We start from the raw sequence: 24,408 nt of genomic DNA, 5'->3' as shown, positions 1-24,408 counted from the left end.
TCGGTTCCCATTGGAAATGCACGTCCTTTCGTCTGCTAATTGCACGGTTTTGCGGTGCGGTCGCAAAACAGAGACACTAAATTTATTACAGTGAACAGAGACGTCAATGAACGAACGGACAGATCGTAACTTTGCGAAAATGAAATAAGTAAAGTTTTCACACGAGGGAAGACTTGCACCAAGGACATCTTATTACGCAGCTGCTCACGCTAACCACGGGACCACAGCACTCCTGTGCCGACGTTCTCCTTGATCATCGACTACTCAGTTTGTGTATTTTGCTTATTTTTTTCATAGTTCCACACAACTTCTTCCTGTTTTCTCGATTGATCCGTGTTCAGTTTTTCAAGGCCTATCCGCTGCGCCAACTTACAACTAAAATAAAGAAAGTAAAATTTTGGGTCTAGGAAACACTTGAACCTAGGACCTTTCGTTCCGCAGCTACTCACGCTAACCACGGGACCACGACGCTATTCAGCCTATATTTCCCTCGATGTTGCTTATGTTCCGCATGGACTACTCAGTTTGTACATTTTATTAATTTTTTTCGTAGTTCTACATAATTTCTTCCTTTTTTCTCGATTGATCTGTGTTCAGTTTTTCAAGGCCTATCCACTGTGCCAACTTATAACTAAATCTGAGGGGGGTGCGATGGGGAGGTTCCCTTGTGAGATGGAAAGGTTGGCATACGAAGAGGAATTAGTGGCGCGCCACATAAAACCAGTCAGAAGAGTGAGGAAAAAAATAAGTTCTACGGCTGACGCTCTTGTCAGCAGGAATAAAGGTTTTCAATTCATTGCCGCCTGGAATCCAGCACTGGCTGCCTTTAAATCAAAACAGAAGAACGGAGAACTGTCGATTCATGACTCGACGCAGCGCACTGCTGAGATTTAATTCAGCTTTTAACCACAGGAGCGTCTGGCAGCAGAGTCACTACTCACAGTCCAAGCGCTAAAGGTCTTCCTACGGCTGCCGGCAGATGGAACTATGAGCGTCGCTTTCCTCCTACTGAGGGCGTATTATATCTTTTGATTTGCAGCTCCTTCTATTGGCAGTGTTTGCAGTTAAAATTTTTGGGATTTGAGGTCCGCCAGTTACGCCAAACACAGTTTTTCTCAGTACCCAAATACCTTTCGGCACCACTGTGCCATCGTCAGTGGGGTTTCCTTTTTATTTATTCTTTACATTTGGTGAGCATGAATTTTCTGGGCCACTTTCGTGTTAATTATTACAGGTAGCTTGTCATGTTTTCGTGTGGCAAGAACTTCCTTTCTCTGCATCATGCTCAGATGTTGTGATGCATACGTAGCTATAACAAATATTTTCCATAAATAACGTAGTAAAAGGCTTTTCACTACACCAAAACACAGTGTGATTGTGGTTTGTTTGTGGGCGTATTGTCTGCTGCTGGCCTGAGAAGTTCCTTGCCGTGGCCCACGTATAATCAATCGCACCTTGTAGCAGCGTCAAGAACACCAGTGGCCACGTGAAGATGTCGAACAGTAGTATCTGTGAAATATTGTGGGATTTGCACAATCTCGGCAAAACCGAGAAGAATGCCTTATTTCAAAATGGTTCACTTTACGACACCACGCCCTGGTGAGCAGGTACAGTTAAAGACAGTTTTGCCACATCATCATGCTTCCTTAGAACACAAACTGAAGAAAACCAATCTCACTTACCCGCACACACAGACTCCCAGTAATCTAATCAGCTATCCAGTAGCAGATATGGCACGCCAAAGCCCACGTCACTTTATGACCATGCTTTGCCCCGTCTCGCCGTAATCATACACTCCACCGGATTGCCTGTCTTCCTGTGAGCTGCCGTCTTCATCTGGAAGCCGGCAGTAAGACACCATCTGCTACTCCACTCGATGGAGTCCGCGTTACAGCCCACCACGCCACGCGCTGACAAGTGCACTACGACTGTTTCTACGCTGCTCGCGGCTCCACTGCGCTCCGTTCTCATTTCTTTTCATTTACTACATATAACATATTTAGAGACCCGCTGAGTTATATTTTGAAAAGTGAGTCGAACATTTTATATTCTTTTTTATTCCAGTCTCTGATCACCACAGATCTTTTTTACACCATGTCCAAAAAAAGCTCTGAGGATGGTCATCTTCTAAAGAATTGATATTGTGATCAGAGACTGGAATAAAAAAACGTTTGACAGTATTGGATCACTGTTTGTATACGCGATTATGTCGCAGTTGGTGGAACATTTTATAATTTTACATATAAGAGTACACTATCCACATTAAGAGCAAAATTTGTTTTGAGGAATAAAAACAAGGGTAATAACAATTAGTTATAGATAACGTTAGTAATTTAGAAGAAAATAACGGAGAGATAGGAAAGGAAGGATTTGCTGTCAAAATGAAATACAACATTTGAAGCACGGCTCGTGTTGTTGCTACTGCAAGTAGGAGGACGTTGACAGGAACATCGAGTCTGGCCGACCTCAACTAAATACTTAGGGATTTCAATTACAAATATCCTAAACTGGAACGATCACATAGATAATATTGTGGGTAGAGCAAACCAAAGACTGCGATTCGTTGGCAGAACACTTAGAAGGTGCATCAGGTCTACCAAAGTGACTGCTTACACTACGCTTGTCCACCCTGTTCTGGAGTATTGCTGTGCGGTGTGAGATCCGCATCAGGTGGGACTGACGGATAACATCGAGAAACTACAAAGAAGGGCAGCTCGTTTTGTATTATCGTGAAATAAGGGAGATAGTGTCACAGACATGATACGTGAACTGAAGTGGCAATCATTAAAACAAAGGCGTTTTTCGTTGCGACGGTATCTTCTCACGAAATTTCAATCACCAGTTTTCTCCTCCGATTGCGAAAACATAGGAAGAAATAATCATCACGATAAAATAAGAGAAATCAGGGCTTGCACAGAAAAATTTAAGTGCTCGTTTTTCCCGCATGCCGTTCGAGAGTGGGACAGTAGAGAGACAGCATGAAGGTGGTTCAAAAATGGTTCGAATGGCTCTGAGCACTATGGGACTTAACTTCTGAGGTCATCAGTCCCCTAGAACTTAGAACTACTTAAACCTAACTAACCTAAGGACATCACACACATCCATGCCCGAGGCAGGATTCGACCCTGCGGCCGTAGCGGTCGCTTGGTTCCAGACTGTTGCGCCTAGAACCGCTTGGCCGCACCGGCCGGCGAAGGTGGTTCATTGAACGCTCTGCCAGGCAATTTATTGTGTATAGCAGACTAATCGCGTAGATGCAGATGTAGACGACCTGAAGTAGCATACAGATTTATGTGTTATTGTTACTAAATAAAGCACATCATGAGTGACTCCTTGTGAATTTGTGGCATGTAAGAGCTTCAGCTCCGAACATCAGATTTACAGATAATCAACAAAACGAGTTAGTAGTTACGCAAAAGTAATATAAAATTTGGTGGGATCAAGAGAGAAACACGAAAAATGTACAGCTTTCGTAACATATATGTCTGTTTTTGTACTACGTCAGAAGGCTCAAGAACCAAATGATACAAAATTTGAAGAAAATGAAACATTCTGTATGCAATGGGTTTAGCATAAATAACGTTATAAGTCCCATCACACCAAGGTTCTCCTCTTTTACAAAGGGAACCATTTCAGCTAAATTCCTTCTCTTTTCTTCAGACAAACTATGTTCACAGTGTCATGTTTCCAGTTGCACCTTTTGAATTTCAAAAAGCATCACGATCCTCTTCAAGACAAATTTTCAGTAGCGCTACACTTTCAGCGGTCAGTCTGATCCACTATGCTTCTGTAATGTGTACAGTGGTGAAACTTATATTTTCCAGCAGTTGACTTAAAGTGGTAAAAATCTATTTCTTGGGTAACAGTCACTGTGAATGGTGTTGTGTGCGTCCATTCAGTGATGACGCTATCTAAGTACACTCCTGGAAATTGAAATAAGAACACCGTGAATTCATTGTCCCAGGAAGGGGAAACTTTATTGACACATTCCTGGGGTCAGATACATCACATGATCACACTGACAGAACCACAGGCACATAGACACAGGCAACAGAGCATGCACAATGTCGGCACTAGCACAGTGTATATCCACCTTTCGCAGCAATGCAGGCTGCTATTCTCCCATGGAGACGATCGTAGAGATGCTGGATGTAGTCCTGTGGAACGGCTTGCCATGCCATTTCCACCTGGCGCCTCAGTTGGACCAGCGTTCGTGCTGGACGTGCAGACCGCGTGAGACGACGCTTCATCCAGTCCCAAACATGCTCAATGGGGGACAGATCCGGAGATCTTGCTGGCCAGGGTAATTGACTTACACCTTCTAGAGCACGTTGGGTGGCACGGGATACATGCGGACGTGCATTGTCCTGTTGGAACAGCAAGTTCCCTTGCCGGTCTAGTAATGGTAGAACGATGGGTTCGATGACGGTTTGGATGTACCGTGCACTATTCAGTGTCCCCTCGACGATCACCAGTGGTGTACGGCCAGTGTAGGAGATCGCTCCCCACACCATGATGCCGGGTGTTGGCCCTGTGTGCCTCGGTCGTATGCAGTCCTGATTGTGGCGCTCACCTGCACGGCGCCAAACACGCATACGACCATCATTGGCACCAAGGCAGAAGCGACTCTCATCGCTGAAGACGACACGTTTCCATTCGTCCCTCCATTCACGCCTGTCGCGACACCACTGGAGGCGGGCTGCACGATGTTGGGGCGTGAGCGGAAGACGGCCTAACGGTGTGCGGGACCGTAGCCCAGCTTCATGGAGACGGTTGCGAATGGTCCTCGCCGATACCCCAGGAGCAACAGTATCCCTAAATTGCTGGGAAGTGGCGGTGCGGTCCCCTACGGCACTGCGTAGGATCCTACGGTCTTGGCGTGCATCCGTGCGTCGCTGTCGTCCGGTCCCAGGTCGACGGGCACGTGCACCTTCCGCCGACCACTGGCGACAACATCGATGTACTGTGGAGACCTCACACCCCACGTGTTGAGCAATTCGGCGGTACGTCCACTCGGCCTCCCGCATGCCCACTATACGCCCTCGCTCAAAGTCCGTCAACTGCACATACGGTTCACGTCCACGCTGTCGCGGCATGCTATCAGTGTTAAAGACTGCGATGGAGCTCCGTATGCCACGGCAAACTGGCTGACACTGACGGCGGCGGTGCACAAATGCTGCGCAGCTAGCGCCATTCGACGGCCAACACCGCGGTTCCTGGTGTGTCCGCTGTGCCGTGCGTATGATCATTGCTTGTACAGCCCTCTCGCAGTGTCCGGAGCAAGTATGGTGGGTCTGACACACCGGTGTCAATGTGTTCTGTTTTAACGTAGGAGTGTATTTCGGAACTTCACACACAGTTGCCCCCTTTCTTTCCTCAATGTGAGCAAAATTACGATCACACGACATAAAAGAGTGCCGCTTCACCAAAAACTTGCGTTCTATTTCCGTAAAGTAACGGTTTTCTGTTCGGTAAGTAAACGTTTCCATACAAATAATGATTACCTATTTTAAAATGAATTTTCTTCCAGATTCGGCTTGTTATTAAAACAACGAAAAGTATTTTATTTTTCTGAAATTTTCTGTAATCTGAACATCCCATATTTCATTCTTAATTTCCAAGTTTCTGTGTTTCTTTTGGAGCTAAAAGTTTCCTCATGATTATTCTCTGCAATACTTCTAGTTTGACTATTATTTCTACCACTACTATCAGGGATAATCCCTGCAGTCTGTTTGCGCCTAACTTAATAGATCGATCACTATTAGCAATTTTTCATCTCTTGCATCAGAGACTTCTTACAGTCTCTAGTTCAGAGGTGGACTGCTTGCTGTATGGGCACTGTGAAGGGATCTCCAACCTCCATCCGTTTCACTGTGGATAAGAGTCTTTCTCAGGAAACTTTTCTCATGAGGTCCTTACTTGGGTGGTATTATAGTGCACAGACTGTCACCGCATAACGACGAGTGTGACATTGTATCTCGGATCCCATGTATGTGTACACTGGTAGTTCAGTGGCTCCAGTAGCACAGGAGAGCATGTTGGTTATGCTGACGAATGTGCATGCCAAGACCTTTTGGACACAGTGCCATTTAATGTTGTCGAATATTTGTTAAGGTGTCTCAAGGTCAAGAATCTCGGTAACGTCTGCTGTTCCGTGCTGAGTCCGCATAACGAACTGTATGTTCTGGAGAGTCTTCTCCACAGCCACACTTGGGCTATCTGCGTACGACTCACGAACAGACCCAAACCTCCGTATGTCGTCGTTCCTTTGATACAAACTGTACTCGTACACACGGTATGTAATTGAAATAAGAAAGGCAGGTGCATGATGTTGCCACTCCATCATAGCAGATCACACGAGCCTGTCCTCCATCATTTTAATTGGAAGCAGCTGCCCGATGTTGGCAGATGTACGCATGTCCGAAGGAGCATTACATCGTTCTTCTTAACGACTCAGGCACTGCACTATCGCACTTTCGCGCCGATACCAGGAAGCGACTTTCAATCAAAACGTCCTCCTCTGTATAGTACAGGTTGTGACACTGGAACGATGACATATGGAGGTTTGGGTCTAGCTGTGAGTCGTATACGAATATTCAAAGCGGTTAAGGCGCCTGTTCACATAAAGTGGATGTCCAGATTCGCTCCCCGTCCGGCAGAAATTTTCATTGCCATCATTCAAGTATGCAGCTGATCATTGTGCGCATTCCTAACTGCGACTACATGCGATACGTAACACACCATATACACTGTGCCTCGCCTGCATATGTGTAACATTGCTTCAAAAGTTCATGCTGAGTAATCTGTTTATTGCTAGAAGCACACACTTTGGTTTCTTATATCTATATCTATAACAGACAGCCACACTATAAAGTGTGGTGGACGGCACTTTGTATACCACTGTTCCAGTCTCCACTAATTCTCAGGAAGAACAATCGTTGGTAAGCCCCCGTGTCTTTAATTTTACCTTCATAGGCTCTTCATGGAATATACATAGGAGATAGCAGCATTTTGGTTGACCTTTCTAGGAACTACAGCACCCTGATCGTAGGTCAAGGTGGTGGGAGGTCAGGTTGAGGTCAGGAAGTTGACATTTGATAACTCTAGAAATGTGGGTATACTGACTCAGAGGATAGACGCCTATCCGACTCCAGAAGGCGTTATTAAATCGGTATTACAATGTTAAACTTTTTTGTCCTCAAAATGCAAGAGTTGATGCGATGCAGAACTCCTCTGCTGGAGCGTCTTCCACTGGAGTTGTATCAACATCTTCGTGACGGTTTTGAACCTATTAAATGCACATGAAACGAAGCGCTGCTTCTTCCCTGTGATTTTATCTCCCTCTTAATTTTTTCTTCGATTGGTTCTCCTTTCATATACCACGTCAGTAGTAAGAGGCCATTAGATACACACTGTTCATACCAAGTCCGCCTCTGTTGCTTACTGGGCGGCGCGTCTGGCTGTTATCCCAAAGGTTGTCTCCCGGTAATTCAGGGAGGTTTCCTCAGCCGGAAAACGGGAACAGGGTTCACTACGACTCGACACGCCAAAATAGCAGGCTGATACGGCTTATTTACATTTTTTCCTCCAACAGTAGAGATATAAATTTCCAACTTCAGTGACGCTGTGAACGCGCCGGGAAAACGTAAAATCAGTGATGACTGTCGTGTTTTCATCGAAGAATGGATAAACAGATATTTCTTTGATAATGTTTATTGTGTCATGAAACGATAGCCGTATTTAAGGAGTACAATCTGAAACGACATTACGAAACCAAATTTGACGAATTTGACAGAAAACTTTTACCAAGGAAGAACTGAAAATAAAAGCAGCGGGGTGTGTGAAAAGACTGAAGAATCAAAAAATATTATCTGCAGTGCTATCAACATTTGAAAACAGCGCGAGGGAAGCAAGTTTCATGGTAGCCTATAATCTTCCCGAACGCTACGAGCCTTTTTCAGATTACGAGTTTATTAATGAGTCTTTGGTATAGTGTGCAAGCATGTTAGTCCTTGAGTTTGGAGCAAATCTGGAAAGATTTCACTGCCAGTAGTGTCTATAGTGCGATACATTCATAGAATTAGTGATGATCTCCCAGAGCAGGCGCCGGCCAGTGTGGCCGAGCGGTTCTAGGCGCTTCAGTTTGGAACCGCGCGACCGCTACGGTCGCAGGTTCGAATCCTGCCTCGGGCATGGATGTGTGTCATGTCCTTAGGTTAGTTAGGTTTGAGTAGTGCTAAGTTCTAGGGGACTGATGACATCAGTAGTTAAGTCCCATAGTGCTCAGCGCCATTTGAACCATTTGAACCAGAGCGGGCACTTAAGGAAATTTTCGTCATCCCAATGTAATTACTTGGTCTATAACCAATGGAAGATAGAAACACTTACTTGGAACTGCCAGAGTATGGTGTTAATTGAGTGGAGAAATGTGGTTTGCTCTAGAACAAAATGGGAAGCTTTACAACACATCGGGCCAGAAATTTCAATTGGAAGAATGTAGCAATGGTAAGTTTTTAAAAACAAGTCATAAGCACAATACACAGACAGTCACATCTTGTTTTTTCATAGCGTTTTGCACCAGAGAAACCTTTGTAGGCTGCACTGGACTTGAAGCATTAGGTAGATCTTGTTGTGGTCTGGCGATCACAATCAGAGCAAAGGCACTCTACCATAGGCAATTCAAACATTTTCTTAGCGTTGAGGAGGCAGAACATGAAGATGTAGTTAACCACAGCAGTGTGAGGTGGCAGAACTTGGGCTAGTTGCCAGAACGCATGGGTATTGCAGAGTGAAATCCTCTTATTTCTGGACACGAAGCATATATGTCATGATTTTGCAACTGAAATATGATGTGAATGTGGAGATAGGATACGATGTTCGCAACTGATAGATCTGATAAGCTGAATGAACCGAATGTGAAATTGCAGGGAAATGACTTGTTTGCACATGAGATATCGAAGTGAGTAAAGTCATTCAAAGCAAAACAAGACGTATTTGCAAGACTCGTATCACGTGAAGGTCTTTTTTTTTATTTCCCTTATTGGGAAAACAAAGTGGCTGAGTGTTTGCGCTGACGTTAGGTATCATCTGCGCAGTCTAGAGGACGAGGTCTCCACAAGATTTCAGGACTTTAAGAAAACTGAGACTCAATTCATTCCGCTCTCTTATACCATCACTGATGACACTGGCACAGCACCCGATGAGCTGCAGTTTGAAATTATTCACATGCACTCATCTCACACTGTGCCGTACGTGAATTCACTTGTAACTGTGATTATATATCATATTAATAAACAGGGGTTCCTATTCCAGGATAAAAACAAAAGGCGAATATAAAATCCTGAAAAAAATTCTCGGCTGGAATTCCGACGGTGCTCAAATGTCCAAATCTGAGCGGTTTTCTTTGATCATCCTTCATGCATCATTGAATTTCTTTCATCTTGAGAACAGTATTTCTCTTCTTACTTTCCTCTCTTGCAATCCTATATTGGAAAGAACTTCGGCATTTTCCTAAAAGTACTTTGTTTACTTTTCCTTAATGTATCCATCTTTCAGCGCTAGCTTAAGAGCTTTTTATTTATTACTCTGTCTCACATAACACTGTCAGTTACTTTGAGCTCTTATCTCGTATGAAACATACAGTGTACAGCTGACTGTTGTTTCAGATGGTATAGTCTGGTTTTCCACCGTTTCAGAAGCGTTAAAGCAAACATTTTCTTCACTGCTGGTATTTTTACCTGTTACACATGCACGTACTTATTTTTCCACAGAAACACAAGATTTTTGCCGTCAACACACGAGTTATTATAACTACGTAATGCATCGCTTTCTGATAAACAGAGATGGAGGAAAGACTTACATAAACTTGCGTCAGTAAATTCCTTTAAAAAATTTCACCTTAGGGATGTGGTCATCGCCTTGCAAGCAGTGCCTTTGGTGTGTTTCAGATCCACACTCACCTGCCCGGTTCCACGACACTGTTTGAGCACGTGGCTCGCGAGTACATTCCAGAAGAGCTGGGCGGCACGGCTGGGCCTCTGGAGAAGTTCAGCTGTAAGTTACTCGTCTCACTTAGTACCATCATAGTGCAAATCGGATCTCAGCTTGAAAGATATTCCAACGGTGCTCGGTGATAGAGCCACTAATGTAAGGCTGCAAGTTTCTTTATCTGTTCCCGTACTCATTACGTTACGAGATCAGCTGTCAGAACGTAACATATGGTTGACTAATGTTTAATATTGTAATTCACTGTCACGGTCATTTGCAACATCTAAATCAAATTAATCAGTAAAGCACTAAAAAATAAGTCTTCCTTACATCAAGTAACTCATCGACCCACCCGAACATCCTCTGAAATTGGTTCGTGTTATTCGAAGTCCACTCCGTGCATATTATATAACAGTTTGTAATTTTACTAATTTATACGTAATATGCCATTTCAGATGCTTTCTTTGTGGTGTTGTAAATCGATCAGAGGCTAGAATACGGCTCGCTCGACGTTTTCCTCTGCGGCCACACTCAGTTATGTAACATTGAAACCAAAGTTAAGTTTATACGATATTGCAATCTTTTTGCTGTTCAGAAGTACATGCATGCATGTCCGAAGGAACAGGCACTGCATCGGCTACAGCCTTTATGAAATATATTCGTATTTTCGAATTTGGATAACCAGCAGCTGTACAGTGGAATAACGACAATGAAAATTTGTGCCGGACCGGATTAGAGTCTCGGTGTGGCACCAATTTTCGCTGTTTTCATTCCATTATAGAGCTGATGGTTATCCGTATTCGCAAATGCATATCCGACGGTTCCCCAGAAAGTAGTGCACCGCATTTTTTTTTTCAGCCGAAAACAAAGCTACGAGTGCGAAATGTTACATATGTATTATTTGAAGTCTGCTGAGTGAATTTCCGTCACTTCCGACAGATAGCGTAGATGCAGGACAGTTTCGAATAGGCGTCTGTAGGTGAAGTACGTAAGAAGCAAAGTGCCGTCATTGAATTTCTCACTGCAGAGAAAGAAACTGTGGGAAATATTCACAAACGTTTGTGCAAAGTCTATGGAGCATCTGCTGTCGACACTGTCGAGAGATGTACAGAGGGTGAGGTGATCAGAAGGGGGTTCGGCGGAGCTCCACTATTTGCAGTCGGGGAGACCATCCACGACTATCACACCTCACATGTTGCAGCGAGTTGAGGACTTCCACTTGTATGGGCCATTAAAGGATGCCATTCGTAGAACATATTTTGAGGACGATGAAGACGTGATTCACAAAGTGAAGCACTTGCTCCTCCATCAGATCAAGGATTGGTACCGACAGGACATACACGCCCTAGTTTCACGCTGGAGAAAGGCCATAAAATGGGATAGAGATAACGTGGGAAAATGGGGTGTGTTGATAAAACACCATTCTTTCGTGTGTGTAATTCTCATTATGTTCAATAAAGATTTGTTGAAGGAAGAAAATGTGGTGCATTACTTTCTGGGTGACCCTCGTAGCTATATTTCATGTATAAAGTTAAGTTTTGGCGACTGCGTGTAGTTATTGTCAAACAGTAATCACAGTGTATCACAGAATGTCAGATAATGATGGAACAGTCTTCTATAATTTTCTAAACTATGGGAACTCTCACAAGAAGTACACTATACTTCTTGAATTACTACGCCTCTTCACGTGGCACTGCACCCCGTTTTACGACTTTCAGCTGTGTACCCGTGCTTCGACAAGTCTCGAAACAATCGATCAGTTCCATGACAGATGACGGACAGTAAACTATAGACGTTTTCTGCTCCGCCAGAGTCAGGAACAAAAGAAAAGGGTCTTTTGGCATATATTTATGTACTTGCCAAACTCAGCTACTCACAGTTGTCCGGTAGAGCAGATAACCCTCCCACAATCAGCCTGACAGATAATACATCCAACATTATTACCACAATGAGGTACAGAAGAATTCTAGGACAGTTATACGATGATTATTTTAGTTTTGGGGCAGGTTAATGTGCTAAGGGGACAGTTCTGATGCTATACTTGCAAATTGAAGAAAACATTAAAAAAAAACTGAAAAACTTATAGGTTTTGTGAGAGTAGAAAGAGGAATCAAGTATCTAAAATGGTGGAATGTGTATGGAATTCTCAGAAAAATACATATACGCTTAAGGGAGAGGAGGGTAAGATATGTTATGAGGAGGTACCAAGAAGGACACAACGTCAGTGTAAAACCGAGAGAGAAATGATTGCGTTAAAAAGAGCGTAATACAGGGATGCAGCCTTTCTCTATTCCATCCTACCCAACTGTTCATCGTATAAGTAAGTAAATGGAAGTCTTAGCACTGGCATTAAAATTTGCGTGAAACGCTATCATTGATAAGATTCGCTGATGACTGTTCTGCCTTCTTTCAAAAAGAGGATCTGTTGAATGGGATGAACTGTATACTGAACAAGAATAAGGGCCAAGACGAAACCAAAGAAAGACGAATTTATTAAAGAACTATCGAAATTAAATTACCGACCATCTTAGAATGAAAACTGGGGGCGAGGTAATAGACATTTGAAGCAATACACTGATATGACAAAGGTCTTGGGATAGCGATCTGAGCGGAGACAGTTGGCGGGAGTACGGCGTACACAAAGTATAAAAGAACAGAGTATAAGATAAGTGACTCTTGTGAAAATATGTCCGACGTGATTATGGCCGCCTGATGGAATTTACAGACTTTGAAAGCGGTATGGAACTAGACGAATGGAACACTTCATTTCGACCATCGTAAGGAAATTCAATATTCCGATACCCACAGAGTTAAGAGTGTACCGAGAATACTAAATTTCTGGCATTGGCTCTCGCCACAGTGGCCGTTGGCCTTCATTTAACGACGGAGGGCTGCGGCGTTCGCGTAGAGTTGTCATTGCTAACAGACAAGCAACACTGCGTGAAATAAACGCTGATATGAGTGTGGGATGTACGACGTATGGCAGCAGATGACCGATACTAGTGCCTTTGCTAATACTACGACATCATGTGCAGCGCCTCTCCTGGGCTCGTGCCCATATCGATTGGACCGTAGACTACTGAGAAACCGTGGCCTGGTCAGATGAGTCCCCACTGCAGTTGGTAGGAGCCGATGGTAGGGCTCGAGGGTGGCGCGGACCCCAGGAAGTCATGGACTCAAGTTGCCAACAAGGCAAGGCACTGTGCAAGCTCGTAGTGGCTCCATAATGATGTGGACTGCGTTTACATAGAATGCACTGGGTTCTCTAGTCCAACTGAACCGGTGCTTGACTCTGAATGGTTATGTTCGGCTACCTGAAGACCAGCGGTGGAAACTTCACGTACGACAGTCATGTCACTGGGCCACAACTGTTCGCGACTGGTTTGAAGAACATTCTGGTCAATTCGAGGGAATTACTTGGCCATCCAGGTCACCCGACATGTATCGCGTCGAAAATTTATGGGTCATAACTGAGAGGTGAGTTCGTGCACAAAATCCGAGATCGACAACACTTTCGTAATCACGGACGGCTTTATGAAACAGCGTGGCTCAATATTTCTGCAAGAACCGTCCAAAGACTCTTTGAGTCCATGACACGTCAAGTTCTAAGCTGGGCAAGAGAATGTCCGACACGATATTAGGAATTATCTTTGGTGTGACGTCATAAGCGCGTGACTGCGTGTGAGATCGCTCTCTAAGTTTTCATCTATTTTTAGGTTGGAGATATATATTTTAACGGTTTTTGTGATAATACTTACTATATAAGTGACTTATTAGTGGTTTCTTCGTTCACCTCTGCCTTTCTTGTGTTGTGACCTGATATTTGTGAGCGTTTCGTATCGAGCAACTTAACCTCTTACCCGTGTTTACATTCCGCGCTGACCAGTTGCAGCTGTAGCGGCGCATCGAAAGCTAAGTACTAATTAATTGTTTGTGTATAGTAATTTTAGGAACTTTAGTAGTCTTCAACCGGTGTTCTTGGTGTTTTCCGGTGAAATAACTCCAGAAGAAATTTTTGCGAACTGCTTTCAGTTTCGTTACTGTCATTAGACGTTTGATTTTCTTTCTGTGTTAGTATTTTGTTATATTCTCATTTGTTGTTGATTAATACTGTCAATAATAGTAGTTACTTTCCTTGTAGAGCAAGTTTGTGATTATTGTAGTCAGTTTTTAACATCTTCTTATTGTAGTAGCGGAACTTAGATAAAGTTGTTTTCTTGTTTCAATAACTGTAAAATTTTACCATGAGTGAGAAGTGTGGGCTTTGCCGTAGGTTCGTGAGTAGTGGATTGAGGTGTAAGACTTGTTCGAAGTATTTTCACTGCGGGGGAATGCAGTGGGGAAGCCAGTGGGCATTCTGGTGAGATCCTCTCCTGGAACTGCAGGTTATGTAGCAAGAGTAAGTTGATAGAGGAGCAGGAGCGTAAGATCTGTGCCCTTCAGGTGCAGTTGAAATACGCACAGGAGGAGCTAGATAGAATGAGGAGGGAGAAGGGGGTTAGGGAATGGGAGCTCGCTGTTGGCAAGAGATCTGCTAGGAGAAGGAGATTTTCAGATAGTTTTACTATTGGTGTTTGTAATAGATATGACCAACTGTCAGAGTCTAGTGGAGAGGAATCTCTAGTAGCTGTAGATGCAGGAAATATGCAACAGACCTCAGCAGTTACGGTGGCTAGGACAGTTGCAAAGTCTAAGAGAAAGAAGAAGGTTCTGCTGTTAGGTAGTTCTCATGGTAGAGGTGTAAGCCAGCAGTTGCAGGAAGTTTTGGGGAGTGAGTACCAGGTCACCAGCATTGTGAAGCCTAATGCAGGATTGGCTCAGGTGACTTTTAACATAGGGGGGTTATGTAGGGATTTTACAAAAGAAGATCAGGTAGTGATTGTGGGTGGGGCTGGTAATAGTATTGACAGGGATAGGGAGTATGACATAGATGGTGACCTGGAAAAGATAGCCACTCAGACTGGCAACATGGATGTGCATTTCGTGGAACTGTTTCAGCGTCACGATCGGCATCATCTTAATACAGCCGTCAGGCGTAATAACATGAGACTTGGGGGTGCGCTGATGACAGAAGGCATGAGTCACATTTCAGTGGTGTCGGCGAAGTCTATCAGCAGGACGGCTTTCACTAGACATGGCCTGCACCTCAACAGGTATGGAGAGGGGAGGTTGGCAAAGCTTATAGGTGACAGCATAGGTGGGAGTGGTGGGATCACTCATGGGAAAATTCCGGTAGTTGTGGGTATTAGAGCTGTACCTTTTTTAGATTGAAGTCAGCTGACAGGTTTTCCTGCTTAAGGGAAGTCTCTCTAACAAAGAAACCACTTTCGACAAAGCTTAGGTATCCGATTAATGAGGGAATTAGAATATTTCATCAAAACATACAAGGCATTAGAGATAAAGTTATTGAACTGCTTATAGATGTTGACTCTGAAATTATTGGGATATCTGAACACTTCTTAAATAAGGAGATAATTCAGAGGCTTCCTTTACCAGGATACAGGTTGGCTGGCAGCTTTTCTAGGAGCTCTTTGCGGTGTGGGGGAGTAGCCATGTATGTGAAAAACGGTATCCCATTTGAGTCAATTGATGTTTCAAAGTACTGCACTGAAAAGGTGTTTGAATGTTGTGCAGGTGTGGTTAAATTTAGTGGAGCTAAACTTCTTACTGTTGTTATTTATAGATCCCCAGACTCCGATTTCACAACATTTTTGCTAAAGCTAGAGGAGGTTCTTCGTTCACTTTATAGGAAATACAAAAAGTTAGTTATATGTGGTGACTTCAATATAAATTGTATAAGTGATTGTGCAAGGAAAAGGATGCTGGTAGACCTCCTTAATTCATATAATCTTATGCAAACCGTATTCTTTCCAACGAGAGTGCAACGGAACAGTAGAACAACCATAGACAATATTTTTGTTCATTCGTCATTACTAGAAGGGCATTCTGTTAGCAAAATGGTGAATGGCCTTTCAGATCATGATACACAAATTTTAAGTCTAAAAGATTTTTGTGCTGCAACACATGTTAAATATACACTCCTGGAAATTGAAATAAGAACACCGTGAATTCATTGACCCAGGAAGGTGAAACTATATTGACACATTCCTGGGGTCAGATACATCACATGATCACACTGACAGAACCACAGGCACATAGACACAGGCAACAGAGCATGCACAATGTCGGCACTAGTACAGTGTATATCCACCTTTCGCAGCAATGCAGGCTGCTATTCTCCCATGGAGACGATCGTAGAGATGCTGGATGTAGTCCTGTGGAACGGCTTGCCATGCCATTTCCACCTGGCGCCTCAGTTGGACCAGCGTTCGTGCTGGACGTGCAGACCGCGTGAGACGACGCTTCATCCAGTCCCAAACATGCTCAATGGGGGACAGATCCGGAGATCTTGCTGGCCAGGGTAGTTGACTTACACCTTCTAGAGCACGTTGGGTGGCACGGGATACATGCGGACGTGCATTGTCCTGTTGGAACAGCAAGTTCCCTTGCCGGTCTAGGAATGGTAGAACGGTGGGTTCGATGACGGTTTGGATGTACCGTGCACTATTCAGTGTCCCCTCGACGATCACCAGTGGTGTACGGCCAGTGTAGGAGATCGCTCCCCACACCATGATGCCGGGTGTTGGCCCTGTGTGCCTCGGTCGTATGCAGTCCTGATTGTGGCGCTCACCTGCACGGCGCCAAACACGCATACGACCATCATTGGCACCAAGGCAGAAGCGACTCTCATCGCTGAAGACGACACGTCTCCATTCGTCCCTCCATTCACGCCTGTCGCGACACCACTGGAGGCGGGCTGCACGATGTTGGGGCGTGAGCGGAAGACGGCCTAACGGTGTGCGGGACCGTAGCCCAGCTTCATGGAGACGGTTGCGAATGGTCCTGGCCGATACCCCAGGAGCAACAGTGTCCCTAATTTGCTGGGAAGTGGCGGTGCGGTCCCCTACGGCACTGCGTAAGATCCTACGGTCTTGGCGTGCATCCGTGCGTCGCTGCGGTCCGGTCCCAGGTCGACGGGCACGTGCACCTTCCGCCGACCACTGGCGACAACATCGATGTACTGTGGAGACCTCAGGCCCCACGTGTTGAGCAATTCGGCGGTACGTCCACCCAGCCTCCCGCATGCCCACTATACGCCCTCGCTCAAAGTCCGTCAACTGCACATACGGTTCACGTCCACGCTGTCGCGGCATGCTACCAGTGTGAAAGACTGCGATGGAGCTCCGTATGCCACGGCAAACTGGCTGACACTGACGGCGGCGGTGCACAAATGCTGCGCAGCTAGCGCCATTCGACGGCCAACACCGCGGTTTCTGGTGTGTCCGCTGTGCCGTGCGTGTGATCATTGCTTGTACAGCCCTCTCGCAGTGTCCGGAGCAAGTATGGTGGGTCTGACACACCGGTGTCAATGTGTTCTTTTTTTCATTTCCAGGAGTGTATTTACCAACTTTTTAGGAAAGCTGATCCAGTTGCTGTAGAGACTTTTGTAAACCTTATGAAGGAACAAGAGTGGCAAGATGTTTATAGTGCTGATACAGTAGACGATAAATATAATGCTTTCCTCAAGACTTTTCTCGCGCTCTTTGAAAGTTGCTTTCCGTTAGAACGTTCAAAACAGGGTACTAGCACAAACTGGCAGCCTGGGTGGCTGACTAAAGATATAGTATAGAACAAAGTATAGAACAAAGTGGCAGTTATATCAAAACGTTAGAAACAGTCACAATCTAAATGCAATAGCCCATTACAAACAGTTTTATAAGGTGCTTAAAAAAGTTATTAGGAAGGCAAAAAGTATGTGGTATGCGGATAGAATAGCTAAGTCTCAGGATAAAATTAAAACCATATGGTCAGTCGTAAAGGAAATGGCTGGTCTGCAGAGACAGGTCGAGGATATAGAATCAGTGCGTAGTGGGAATGTCCGTGTTACTGATAAGTCGCATATATGTACAGTATTTATTAATCACTTTCTGAATATAGCAGGTGAACTAAATAGAAACCTAGTCCCAATAGGGAATCATATAGCGCTCGTAGAAAAAAGTGTTCCGAGTCTGTTACCTGAAATGCTCCTCCATGATACTGACAAGAGGGAGATTGAGTTAATAATTAAATCACTAAAGACCAAGAACTCTCATGAATATGACGGGGTATCTAACAGAATACTGAAGTATTGTTCCATGTATGTTAGCCCAGTACTTAACCATATCAGTAACTTTTCCTTTAGGAGTGGTCGGTTTCCTGACCGATTAAAGTACTCGGTAGTGAAGCCACTTCATAAAAAGGGAGACAAGGATAATGCTGATAATTATAGACCTATTTCTATGCCATCGGTGTTTGCTAAAGTTATCGAGAGGGTTGTATATACAAGGTTACTGCAGCATTTAAATTCACATAATTTGCTGTCAAATGTACAGTTTGGTTTTAGAAATTGCTTAACAACTGAAAATGCTGTAGTCTCTTTTCTCTGTGAGGTTTTGGACGGATTAAATAAAAGGTTGCGAACGTTAGGTGTTTTCTTAGATTTAACGAAGGCTTTTGACTGTGTTGACCACAAAATATTACTGCAGAAGTTGAACATTATGGAGTAAGGGGAGTAGCTTACAATTGGTTCGCCTCTTACTTTAAGAACAGAAAGCAGAAGGTAATTCTCCGCAATATTGAGAGTGGTAATGATGTTCAGTCCCAATGGGGCACTGTTAAATGGGGCGTTCCCCAAGGATCGGTGCTGGGGCCAATGCTGTTTCTTATTTATATAAATGATATGCCTTCTAGTATTACAGGTGATTCAAAAATATTTCTGTTTGCTGATGACACCAGCTTGGTAGTGAAGGATCTTGTGTGCAATATTGAAACATTATCAAATACCGAGCGAGGTGGCGCAGTGGTTAGACACTGGACTGGCATTCGGGAGGACGACGGTTCAATCCCGCGTCCGGCCATCCTGATTTAGGTTTTCCGTGATTTCCCTAAATCACTCCAGGCAAATGCCGGGTTGGTTCCTCTGAAAGGGCACGGCCGACTTCCTTCCCCATCCTTCCCTAATCTGATGAGACCGATGACCCTGCTGTCTAGTCTCCTTCGCCAAAAACAACCAACAACCAACCATTATCAAATAATGTAGTTCATGAAATAAGTTCGTGGCTTGTGGAAAATAATTTGATGCTAAATCACAGTAAGACTCAGTTTTTACAGTTTCTAACTCACAATTCAACAAGAACTGATATTTTAATCAGACAGAATGTGCATGTTATAAGCGAGACGGAACAGTTCAAGTTCCTAGGCGTACAGATAGATAGTAAGCTGTTGTGGAAAGCCCATGTTCAGGATCTTGTTCAGAAACTAAATGCCGCTTTATTTACCATTAGAACAGTATCTGAAATAAGTGACATTTCAACACGAAAAGTAGTCTACTTCGCATATTTTCATTCGCTTATGTCATATGGTATTATTTTTTGGGGTAATTCTTCTGATTCAAAAAGGGTATTTTGGCTCAAAAACGGGCTGTTCGAGCTATGTGTGGTGTAAGTTCGAAAACCTCTTGTCGACCCCTATTCAATAGTCTGGGAATTCTGACATTGCCCTCACAGTATATATTTTCTTTAATGTCGTTTGTTGTTAGCAATATTAGCTTATTCCCAAGAGTTAGCAGCTTTCACTCAGTTAATACTAGGCAGAAATCAAATCTGCATGTGGAATGCACTTCGTTGACTCTTGTGCAGAAAGGAGTGCAGTATTCTGCTGCATCCATTTTCAATAAGCTACCACAAGAACTCAAAAAACTTAGCAGTAGCCCAAACGCTTTTAAGTCTAAACTGAAGAGTTTCCTCATGGGTCACTCCTTCTACTCTGTCGAGGAGCTCCTGGAAGAGCTGAAAAATTAAGCAAATTCCAGTGTTACATTCTTGATTTTCTTTATTTAAACTAACGACGTGTCGCCTGAATATGTTTCTTATATATCATTTCACCTGTTTCTACAATCTACAACTGAATATGTTTCTTATATTTCATTTTATCTGTTTCTACAATCGTGTTGTAATTTCATGTATTGACTCGTTCCATGACCATGGAGATTTCTCCTTAATGTGGTCCCACGGAACAATAAATAAATAAATAAAATAAATCCTATGACTTTTGTCAGCTCAGTGTAAATTAGAGGAGCCAAGAGGGTACAACTTGCGTGAAAAACCGAGAGAGAAAAGACCGAGTTAAAAAGAATGTAAGACAAGGATGCAATCTTTCTCTCTTCAGTCTTGTCCCATCAGTTCATAGATTAAGTATGTAAATGGCAGAACAGGCATTAAAAGTCTCCGTGAAACGCTATCAGTGATAAGATTCGCTGACGACGGTGTTGGCCTGTGTGAAAAAGACAAGTAATTGTAGAATCTGTTGAATGGGATGCTCTATATACTGAACAAAAACGTAAACTGAGAGAGAACCAAAGAAAGTGGAATTTGCTAAAGAATTACTGAAATGAAATCACCGACCAATTTAGCATCAAAAGTGTTGGCGGTACAGCAGACCTTTGAAGCAATAAAACGCAAGGTGGACAAAGCAAGGAGGATATCAGCAACTGACGACCATAGGCAAAGGCAGTGCTCCTAGCCCAAAGATATCTTCCAGTTTCAAATCCTAGAAAGAAATGTCTGAAATTCGCTATTGTACGGGAGTGAATGATACACTATAGGAACATAGGAATAAACAGACGGTGAGGTGCTGAAGATGGGAGCTAAAAACCAAGAGGACTGATAAGAAACGCAGAGGTTCTCCGCAGAATCTGGGTAGCAAGAGTATATGGAAAATAGTAACAAAAAATGGCCAAGATGATTGGACATGTGCTAAAGCGGGAACAAATAACTTCCAAGTACTAGCGTACTAGAGGGAGCAATAGTGGACAATATATATCCTACAGGTAACTGAGGTGCAAATTATACTTTTCAGAGATGTTGAGATTTACACAAGACAGGTAATGGTGGCGGGCTGCATCGAAAGGCAGAAAATTGCTGTTCGACTATCGGAAGAAGAAATGTTGCTGTCTCTGACGCATACTAAACAAGTGACAGAATATTCATAAATGGTAGAACTTGACTGAGCCCAAACAGGCTTACAGCAGATTCTTCAACTGCTTAAGATATTTCTCCGTTTTCCGTTGAGAAGAAGCGTAAGATTATATCACTGCCACCGAAATGACCGATTCTTATCAAACTTGCAAAACATTGAAAGTACATAATTCACAGCCGAAGCTAGTACTTTGTCGAGCTTCGTTAATCTACCGAGATTAGAGAGTTACCGTCTACATTTCTTATGTCTGTCAAGTAGCACACAGGAGACTCTAATTTCAGATTTATTGAGCACGGAAAGACACCGCGTCTACTCGTTATCGCTGATTTCTTCCAAATTTACGGTACATACGTCGCTTGACCAGTAATCAAAGTGACGAAAATGAGAGCTCCAGAAAGCCTAGCGTTTAGAAGAGAAAGTAGCATTTTCAGCGGGGGTACGAATTATTTATGATGCAAAGTTTCCAGGAGGGGTGGCGCAGAGGAAAATATACAGAACGAATGCCTCAGAGTCGAGTTTTTATTCGGAAACATTTCCAATTTTTACGTTACTTACACTGCAAATAAAACCAAAATAGTGCTCAATGCACTGTGTTTATTAATATATTCATAAAAGGCTTCAAAGGAAAAGACAAAAGATAAATTTCCAAGACAGGATTGTAGCTGTTTATAGCGTCCTCGAGGACTCTACAGAGAACTTTTCCAGAAGGATTGTAATTACAGTGCCATGGCAAACAGGTATATCGAGAGTTCCCATTCGTCAGCATTAAGCAAAATACTCTAAAATTTCACGTATGAAACATATTTACACCCGTAAGTTGTCTTTACTTGTTGTGACTTAGAACCGAACCCTGGACCATCAAGAGGGACCGACCGAGGTGGCGCAGTGGTTACCACGCTGGACTCACAGTCGGGAGAACGACGGTTTGAAGACGCTTCCGACCATCCCGATTTACGTTTCCGTGCTTTCACTAAATCGCTTCAGGCAAATGCCGGGATGGGTCCTTCTAAAGAGCACGGCCGTTTTCCTTTCACATGCTTGACACAAACCGACCTTAAGCTCTAAGGACCTCCATGTCAGCCGCCCGTTGTGGCAGAGCGGTTCTAGGCGCTTCAGTCCGGAACCGCGTGACTGCTACGGTCGCAGGTTCGAATCTTGCCTCGGGCATGGATGTGTGTGATGTCCTTAGGTTACTTAGGTTTAAGTAGTTCTATGTTCTAGGTGACTGATGACCACAGACTTTAAGTCCCATAGTGCTCAGAACCATTTGAAGCCACCTCCAAGTCGACGGGACGTTGAACCTTAAACTTAGTTTTTCACCATTCAGAAGAAAAAGTAATGCTCGTGGAACGACGAGATGTGAACAAATTAACATATTCGCATACAGTGCAATATGATACAGTTGTTTCTGAAAAATTTTTGTCAACGGTTTTCTTATACCTACAAGACGGTAGTGGTTCATCTGAGCGAGAATTAAAGAAAACAGTAGATGGTTACGCAGGAAAATACAGGAATGTCGTCGTTACTTCATCAAAATCTGGGAAACTTAAAATAGCCTTATTCAGAAATTCTGTGACTGACGTAATGACGCCCTACGTTTAGGACAAAACAATTTCACAATTATACGACAAGATTTTTCAAGATGAGTAAGGATTGCCATTGTGCAGTATTAAAGTGATTCCGCCTGAAATTCACTCTGCTCGTGCAACCCTCGATGTTTATTTTTATAGTCACGTAAAAAAAGCTACAAAATGATTCTTATGGAGAGGGAATAACATGTCACATCGCGAGAAGATTGATAGAAATACATTCGAGTTCATATAATTAGCCACCTTCGCCAATGTCTGGCAAAAAGTTGCGTTTAGCGGGGTTGGCTGCCAGACTCCTATGAGACAAAACTTTTTCCGAATGTAAAACATTTTCCCATGGAAATTTTAAAACAATCACATCATTGAAGAAATTCGGCGTTTGTAACATGTGCAACATGCCGAGAAAATTTCTGATGCCCCGTATTTACTATCAATATTACCCCAACACGAGGAAAATATCAACTATAAAATAATAAACGTTTCTAATTTTATATACAAAATTCTCGTGTAAGCATTACAGTCCGCTCCTGGAAACTTTTCCCCAATCCCAGATTATTTTTCACCTTTATTTCTCACGCTTTTCATGAAAATATCAACAAATACAACATACTCATTATTACTTCAGTTTATTTTCAGTTAAGTAAAGTAAAAACTGAAATTAAAACGAGAAAAAAGGTTTACGCATGGGTCCTTTACCCCACGACTCTCGCATTACTGTTTTGTATCTTTTCTGCTGCGCCAACTGCTGCCTGGAAAATACGCTAATATAAACGGCCCATTTCTCATCCGACCCAACCCAAAGTTACAATTTTTTTCTAGACGCTTGGTCATCTGGAGCTCTCACTTCTGTCACTTTCATTTCTAGCTAAGCTCTGCATACACCACAAATTTGAACAAATCGGAAACTAGGCGCGGACATCCTGTTAAGGCAAACTTCATTCTCATAGAGGAATTTTGGAATACGTAGAACTCATCACGTAGACATGACAATCTGCAGAATGTTTGGTGATAAAACGTTATAGATCCTAAAGTGCAGGTATTGTTCATTTCAGATCAGCTCTTCAACAAAGCTTACGACATGCGGCACTGGTTCCTGGAGCAGGATAATTACATTTCGGACGAAACGAAGAGACCACCAGACAGCAAGCTTGCTCAGGACATCTACGGAGCTGCAGGTTCCTTTAAGAAGCTCAGTGTCGACTGATGTGGGCGACCATTCTCCTGTCATGTTCGTGAGAGGTTGGAGTGTTTCAGTCGCTGGTCCTTTCTATCTTAGGTTTCAGATATACGTGTACTAAGACTTTTACTTTGGAAATAAATGGAATTCCAGCTCTTTGTTCGTTTGTGTTTCGTTTGACGAATAATGTATTTTCCTATCTGCTATTTCTTGTGATTTTCTGTTGCGGCTGTAATACACTATTTAATCTTTTGTAAACTATCATGAGGGTGGTTGAAATGAAAACCTTAAAAGTGCAAGGTAATTCCTAAACAGTGTACTATAGATTTGGCAGAAGGCGGGCGTTCTTATCGAGTTTCGAAAAATCACCAACAGTTAGCAGCCTGTCGTTGTATCACAGAAAAGGAAGCCGTGTCAGCTCAAAAATGGAAGCACCAAAGTCGACTTGCACCGCGTTGAGTCGTCGATCTGAGATATGTAGCTATGAAATGTGTGTAAACGCATCGCAGTGCAGCAATTCCTGTGTGTCCCTGTAGTGTGTGCACGAATGGCGCAGAAATTTATAAAAGCGGTATAACG

General features: G+C 43.4%; 1 protein-coding gene across 1 annotated transcript in view; it reads left to right on the top strand.

Moving 5' to 3' along the window:
- Positions 1 to 23,856, top strand: part of LOC124614031 (retinol-binding protein pinta-like) — a 181,367-nt gene extending 157,511 nt beyond the window's left edge. The window contains exons 6-7 of the mRNA XM_047142855.1: positions 9,948 to 10,053; positions 23,705 to 23,856. Coding sequence (XP_046998811.1) covers positions 9,948 to 10,053; positions 23,705 to 23,856 — 258 coding nt within the window. The remainder of the gene's footprint in view (positions 1 to 9,947; positions 10,054 to 23,704) is intronic.
- Positions 23,857 to 24,408: the final 552 nt, after the last annotated feature.

This window comes from Schistocerca americana, chromosome 4 (assembly GCF_021461395.2).
Source record: "Schistocerca americana isolate TAMUIC-IGC-003095 chromosome 4, iqSchAmer2.1, whole genome shotgun sequence".
In the NCBI taxonomy this organism is placed as follows: domain Eukaryota; kingdom Metazoa; phylum Arthropoda; class Insecta; order Orthoptera; family Acrididae; genus Schistocerca; species Schistocerca americana.
This window is presented reverse-complemented; position numbering and strand designations above follow the sequence as displayed.